Source organism: Battus philenor, unplaced genomic scaffold (genome assembly GCF_028537555.1).
Source record: "Battus philenor isolate CCGP_79_NKW_IND1 unplaced genomic scaffold, ilBatPhil1.0.hap1 SCAF_5, whole genome shotgun sequence".
Classification (NCBI taxonomy): domain Eukaryota; kingdom Metazoa; phylum Arthropoda; class Insecta; order Lepidoptera; family Papilionidae; genus Battus; species Battus philenor.
Genome location: NW_027181715.1, coordinates 12178018 through 12185905, shown reverse-complemented (window position 1 = coordinate 12185905; position 7888 = coordinate 12178018). Strand labels below are relative to the sequence as shown.

The 7888-nt window shown below is 30.6% G+C and overlaps 1 protein-coding gene across 1 annotated transcript; it reads right to left on the bottom strand.

Moving 5' to 3' along the window:
• Window positions 1–1456: 1456 nt before the first annotated feature.
• Window positions 1457–4740, bottom strand: cyp33 (cyclophilin-33). Its single transcript, XM_068772186.1, has 5 exons — window positions 4423–4740; window positions 3781–3963; window positions 3086–3289; window positions 2035–2207; window positions 1457–1611 (listed from the first exon to the last, which is right to left on the bottom strand). The coding sequence occupies exons 1-5, from the start codon at window positions 4630–4632 to the stop codon at window positions 1467–1469; spliced, it is 915 nt and encodes a 304-aa protein (XP_068628287.1). The 5' UTR covers window positions 4633–4740; the 3' UTR covers window positions 1457–1466.
• Window positions 4741–7888: the final 3148 nt, after the last annotated feature.

Genomic DNA, 7888 nt, shown 5'->3' with positions numbered 1-7888 from the left:
AGGTATCAAACCTTTTTAAATTATCTTAATGAAACTTGTTTTTTGTTCAATTTCAAGAAATGATTTTAGTATTATAGCATTTAAGAGTTTTTATTAATTGAAATATATGAAGCTTGATTTGTTTGATATTATAATATAGACATGGAAACTTGTTAAATTTCATTTTAAAGAGCAACTGTTGATTTCCTAGTCGGTTCTTTTCAGCATCATCGTTCATGGTTCCGAGTCGCTGGAAGCATAAGACTTACAACGCGCATGTAAATTTGTACTTGAATAAAGATGTTTTGAATTTAACTCGCCTACAAGAATTATGATGCAACGGACACATTATGGTAAACGCTGCCGCAACAAAACACCGTGTTGATTGATAAACGGCGTGATTTTCAATACGCCGACCAACTGTCGGAACCTTAATATACAAGTTGTAAGTGATATATAATTTAACTATGTAATTTTGTCATTACAAGCATTCCACATGAAACAGTCATGCGGTATACTTCATACAAGTGTTTTATGTCAGGATAGACTGCCTCTGAACTAATATAGACTTGTGGCTTTTATCCAAATATAAACACGTCGGGATCACCAATTGAGAACGTCAATCTTGGTGAAATAATATAAACTTCTTACTGTGTGCAATTGGTATTTATTTCTTGTTTTTGTTTTACAGATTTTTATGTTCGACATTATCTGTCATATCTTCCTCTTTCCGGCTTCCATACCCGGTTCCTAATTTAAGTAAATGTTGCAGCTATAGACTATACAATGTTATTGTAGGTATTTGTTGAAAGTTTACGACAGTTTCTCTGCAAAGGCTTATTTTTATTAGCCGTGCAAGGTGCAAATGAAACACGTGTATCGTCAAATTGTGATAAAGCAACAGCACAATAAAATTGGTCTCTCGGAAGCAATTAAACTTTATAGTTGCAGTAAATTTTCTTAATTTCACACAACATATATAAACCAAACATATTAACACCTTTTATTAAGTGCGCAAATTTCCAGTTTCATAGTAATTAACGAAAATGGGATGCTAATCAATGCTCAGACGAGAGTTTTTTTTATTACTGGCTACATTATAATACTCTGATTTGAACAGAGTGATTGCTTAAAGATTTTATGCGGTAAATAAATAACGCCATGATCATATGGCAATAAGAGACTTCAAAATTCGGATTACTACAAAAAAAAATATTGTTAACCGTCTCTGTAGACTGAACTGCCAAAATTATTGGCCTGTCACATTCCTACAGTTTCATAATAATCACTGCATTTAGGATTATTCAAACAACATAACATTTAATCTTTAAAATCCTTCACATCACACATTATTTATTAAACCATCGTAAAATCGACAAAATTACAGGATTGGTTTTACCAGGTTATATTTTTTATATTTATATACAGTCACAGTAAGCAACTAAGATTAAAAAGGGAGGTAAATAAAATACATCAAACACATAAAATCACTGTAATTCTCCACAATTACTTATTACAACCTTCGCTGAAACTGTACCGCCTTTACTACCATATCTCTCCATTTTTTTTAAAACATCCAATCCTGATATTACATGACCGAACACTACATGTTTGTTGTCTAACCAATCTGTCCTGTAAATAAAAAAAAACGTATGAAACATTTTATTAGAGACATTTAGATATGTGACACTAAGATTAATAAGATAAAAATCACTATAAATTAATGTACAAGTAATTTCATGAACAAAAACTAAATCTAATAATGCCAATTAGTAACAGGTGCGGAAGCTTTAACAAGCAGCTTTAGGTAACATAGTACATTGCAGAAACACCAATTATTACTATTAATATATATAAATGCCCACGTGGGCATATTTTTTTTGGGATAAGACTGTGCTCCGAGCATCTTTACCTCACATAATATTGATTGCAAAAACACTAGTTTTTATATCTGTATATTACTACTATTTATATTTTTGTACATGAAACTTCAAAGGCATTACGAGTAAAAATAGACATAAAAATAAGAATAGATGACAAATAAATAACACTTACTTTGCTGTACATAAGAAAAATTGTGATCCATTACTATTAGGTCCTGAATTTGCCATACTCAATATACCTGGCCCTGTGTGTTTGAGTGTGAAGTTCTCGTCTTCAAATTTGCGGCCATATATAGACTTCCCACCTGTCCCATTGTGATTTGTGAAATCTCCTCCTTGACACATCTATATCTCGTTAAGGTTATAGAATGGAATTCTTAATTATCACATTAAAAATATAATTTTCCATTTTTATTTACATGTTGAAAAAATAGCCTAAGAAGTTTTTTTTTAAATGGAGCAATGTCAGCTTTGCCAACATCTCTAACTAAATTTTCGCTACTACAACACTTCAATACAATTTTGGAGAATTTTCCTATATTAGACTTGACAGCGTAACAATGTCTAGACTAATTTAGTAACTAAGTCTGTGATAATATTGTACTGTAATAATCAAAACCAAAATCTGTGGTAACTTGGGAATATAGGTGAGGGATGTAGAATGATGCTCTGGTGTTTCTAGCAACAAAACTTTCTTTCTGTGATTCCAGTGATTTATTCTTTATACTTCCCAACAAGACTTACAAATGTATGTCTATCTACACAATCATGCTGACATATACATCAACATAACTGGAAAACATTACTGTAATCTAAAACAACAGAATATTTGCAAATAATAACTTAGAGACAATAAATAAAAACTTTCAAAATGTCTTAAGGTATTAAAGTGCATACCATGGAGCATGGAGCCGCATATGGAGCATAAGTTGTATACCCTCAAGATGGACGGACAACTTAGTTTAGGTTGTGCGAAGACACTGGATGCTCTATATGGAGGAGGCCTATGTTCAAAAGCCTTTAGAAGACATTCAGAAAACATAATATGGTTGAATAGCTAATGATGATAATGTTATTTTTAAAATATTTGTAATATGCAGCATAATTTTAGTAACAATGTAATAAGTCATGCATGCCATGTGACTAATCACATAGCAGGCAAATATAAAATATCAAAATTGTTAACATAACAGATATAAAATGAAATAACTTAAAAAGGATACAAAATCAGGTATAATTCTGTGGAAACTACTGCCTTGGTATCCAAAACCTTTTTCATGTGTACACAGTGCCCTGAAGTTTTCAGCTGTCTTTGGCACTATATCTGCTCTAAGCATCATTATTACACGACCCAACTCTTGTTTTCCAACACAGATATCAAAATAAACTTGCGGATTTCGCTTTTCAGTAGGTTTCGCTGGAATTGTCTGAAAATTTATTTTTAATTTAAAACATGAATTGTCAAAATTTATGTCAAGGTTTACTTTACTAGGGACTAATGAACAAGGTACAATATTTGGATAAATATTTGTCTAGTGGCTAATATACAAGTGATTATTGCAGTTACACATTTAAGCTTTGCATAACTAACTGTTGCCTGTTTCACTTGTTATATATTAAAATTACAAAATACATTTTAAGTGATACTGCTTCTCTTGTGTGTATAAAAATGTGAATGATTTTTTCTAAAATGAACATAGATAATTTATCCAAAAAAATGTAAATGTACAAAGAAATTTACATAGTATATAACTGGCTATTATTTATATTATATCACAATCAACAATGTTTGTAAAAGACTGCTTCCACAGTGTTAATTTATTTGATCTTAGTAAACATATCCTTTCACAGGAACTTTTAAGATAATTCTTAAACACTCAAATAGTTAAATAATAATAAATTTTACAAATTTACTAACACTAGATGCTTCAGTGGTTTTGTTGGTTTCTTCCTCTCCTTCCTTATTGATAGGGAGAGTTTCCCCAGCATGCTTCTGAAGCCAGCTGTCCTCTGACCAAACAGGCCTAGTCGACCCCTCTTTTATTCTTTGTGGTGCTGCAACATTAACTCGTATTGTTCGTCCAAACAACTCCGAATCATTCTGAAATTTTCATCAAACAACTTTTATTTTTTAATATCATTGCACAATGCACATCTTCATTATATCTTATAAAATATTTAAACATTTTTTTTATTCGTTATAATAAATAAATGTCATTGCATACAGTTTCAAATAATATATATCTTTTTTTTCTTCTCACTCTCACTCAAAAGTTCATCTTTGCATTGCATCTATTTTTCACTAGTAGTAACAATCACCACTCTTGTTTTAAGGATTAATTATACAAATATTGATAAGTCCTTTTAATTATAATATTAATTACATTCTTTTTTAAAATTAAACTCCTTCTGAAGTTGGGAATTTACTTTTATGTAATACCTGTAAGGTATTAAAATGATTTAAAAAAAATTCAAGTGGGAATTACTCCGTTCTAAAGCAGATGATTGCTTAAGGAATGCAAAACAAATATGTAAAACTAATTTCGAAGGTAGCTAGTACCATATTATCAATAGCTGCAGCAGCATCCTCTGCATTTTCGAACTCGATGAATGCAAATCCTCTGTGCTTCTCAGTCTCGTAATCTAAAGGTATTTGCACATCAACTAAATCGCCGAAAGGAACAAAAGCCGCATTTAAAACTTTTTCATCAACCTCCTCTGCTAAACCACCAACATATATCGTTCGTTTAGAATTAGGTTTACTAGTCATTTTGTTTCTATATTAGAAGAAAGATTATATAAAAATCAAAATCTTATATGTTTGTTAAGTTATAACCTAAGTTTCAAAACAAACTTTATTGTATGACATATTGAACGATGTAACTGTCCCAATAGCGTTTGATGTATAATGTTGCCAGATGTATCTAGCAATAGATAATGAAAATATTCCCAACATATTTCTTAATAATTAAAATAGCTAATTAAAAAATATTTTATTTAAGTCTTGGGAACATATAAACAATCAATTTCTTTTCAAGTAGTCACAATCGGTAAACTTTAACAGTAACTATGTTTTTTACACCAAAACTCTTTGTGCGTACAAAATTTTATTTACATGGAAAACACATTGAATGTATTATACTATATTATACATTAATTTTTTTATATATAATATTAATAAAATAGTATTTAAAGCAACAAAATTATTCACTATGATAACATGAAATAAAAATGCGTTTTGATTATTATGTACATACGATAATTTCGTTGCATTCAGGGGTAATTTATAAATTTTTACGTTTTAAATTTAAATTCTTTATATTTAGAATCTTAAATTAATTCTTCTAAAAGCAAATAATAATAAACAGCTGGGAAATTTTTAACAATGCCACAAAAATGTATTAAATAAAAATTTTTAAACAACGCCATTATTAGAATTTTGAAATATCTTTATAATTATCCTCGAAATTTTAAGTGTACTAATTTATTTTTATTCCACTTAATATAAAATAAATAAGTCACCGTTGTTAAGACTTCCAAATATTACCAAGCATTTGAATATGAATTACATTTGTTTTTATTTCATTTAAATAACAGTATTGCATTAACACAATGTATTAATAAATTTTGTTTACATATTTTGTACGATGTATATGTTAAAAATTTTTTTGTAAGTCAGAAGGTTTAGTATAATTGATAACGGTTATTATTTCTATTCTAAAAATTACAATGTATTATGTTTATATTCAAAGGACCGTTCATCATACATTACTTATGAATGTTAAAAATAAATATTTGTGTGGTAAGAAATATATTCGGGCAAAATTGTTGCTGTAAATCACTACCTATGTGAATTTAAATTCATTTTTAGTTGTAAACTTTGGCGATTAACCTTGAACTTTATATATATTATCTTTTAACAGTTAGCTAACCGCTAAGTCAATACATCTCAAAGAAATCGTGAGAGGGCTTACAATTGCATCGCGATAACTATAACCGTTCATAGCCCGCAATCATTGCTACTTATAACAGTTCATTCAATAACATAATACATTGCGGAGCTAGTTATATAAATAGTAATGAAACGTTGCAAGCTGACGTAACTTTTTACGGTATATTTTAAAGCTTTTGTAATCAAAGTATACTACCGATATAATATACTATCGCACGATTATTAACCTACGAGTGACAGCCTATAACTCGCTTTTAGCGAAGAGAAAACCAACTTTTTAACGTAAGACTCGTCTTATAAAACGCCGCGACAGAATACTGCGTTGACAAACGTCACCCTAAAACGGCATTCAGAGGCCACGTAACTGTCAAAACCGATGGTTTTTTTTTCCGCGGGTGTACAAATAACCCTATAATTTTGTTAATATAATCATTCTGTATAGAACAGCCATGCGAGTTACTTCATGACAGTGTTCCATTACAATTAGAATAAAGAAAACTCTCTTAGAAGTACACACTATTACTGGTACTATTTTTAGTTTTGATAAATGGTGATTTTCGATTGACATTACAGCTTTACCGGATCAGAACTGAAAAAGCGCTGAATGTCATTGATCTAGACGTCTTTATAGTAATAGGAAGTCTAGGATCTTCGCTAAAGATCGTTATAATATTTTATTAATCGGATTAGAAGGTCATTCAGCTTTTAGGTGAACATTCCATGACATGGCTGCGCAAGTTGACTCGACAGTGGAGGTCCACTGTCTTGAACTGTCAACCGTAACGCGGTAATAGAGTTTATCATTTAAATCTCTACCGGAAATAAGAGCTTCTTTTAATATATAACCAAAAGCTAATGTTATACATTGGCAAACGTCATTTTGAATTTGCAATACGAAAAGAGTAAGAATTAGGATGTCATGTATATACGATTTTCTCACGCATGTAAATAATTAATGACAGACTTAAATAGTTCATTTAAACCTCTAAAGAATATTATTATATTATATTTGATTCCAATGACGCTACAAAACACTACTTAACAAAATAAACTTCTTAAGAAACGTGACCACCTTAGCGATAGAATTTTGAAGAACAAACCTTAGAAACTGTTTATGTACAAAATATTGCTGTCAGTAGTTCCGAAACATCTCGTCCAAAATACTGCAGTTTTAAAGAGGAATGTTTTGATCAATGTATTTTGCAAGTAATGACATACTGGTCCGAGACGTGGTCACTTACGATGAACCTTATTAGAAAGCTTAAGGGTACGATAAGAGTAATGAAGTACTATGCTTGGAGTTTTGCTGCGAGATTGATTCAAAAATGAGAAGAAGACCAAAGTAAAAATATATAGGGGCTCGAACATTTGCTTGTCTAAGGTGGACGTGTGCCAGGCACGTCGCTCATGTATGTGACGGCCGTTAGGACCGAAAGGTTCTGGTGTCGCGACCACGAGTCGGTAGACACGACGTGGGTAAGCCCCTCTCCTGGAAGACCGACGCCATATTTAAGGCAGGTCAGCGTCTGTTGTCTGAAAAGAAGAGAATTAAGAAAAAGTCCCACATAGATTAAAATAAACTTTTATTTCTAATGACCTTAATTAGTTAATATATTAATGTATTGTTTAAAAGTAATTGTTTCAAAGACCCCGACTATTTTCGCATACTATTGTTTATGTGATTATAAAATTTAAAAACTACGTATATATATCTATAAATATAACATGCTTTATCATGAATATTCATTAAATTAGTAGGAGATGTAATTACGATCAATTACGTTCATTTAATAGTTTAATAATTATAAAGCGGTGTGCATTTCAATTATCAGACATATTTGCATTCTGTACTTTCATAGACGCATTAAACTCTAACACCAGTGTCCTGATGGACTTTATAATTTGTAAATTCCTTCCGCATCGCAGCACTATAAAATTTTATTAAAGTACATAAAACTATTTTCCGAGTTCACCTACGGGAATACGTTCTATATCCATTTGCGAATGAGTTCACAGTATTCTTTATGGTAACTATTATTTTTATTACGCAGATATATTAGTTAAAAGGTGAATG

Excerpts from the sequence above, each read along its gene's own strand:
- cyp33 (XM_068772186.1), bottom strand. The coding sequence starts at position 4,632 with ATGACTAGTAAACCTAATTCTAAACGAACGATATATGTTGGTGGTTTA. Across the intron at positions 2,208-3,085 it reads ACAGAATTATACCTGATTTT|ATGTGTCAAGGAGGAGATTT; the intron begins GTATCCTTTTTA and ends AACGAGATATAG. Across the intron at positions 1,612-2,034 it reads TTTTTCTTATGTACAGCAAA|GACAGATTGGTTAGACAACA; the intron begins GTAAGTGTTATT and ends TTTTATTTACAG.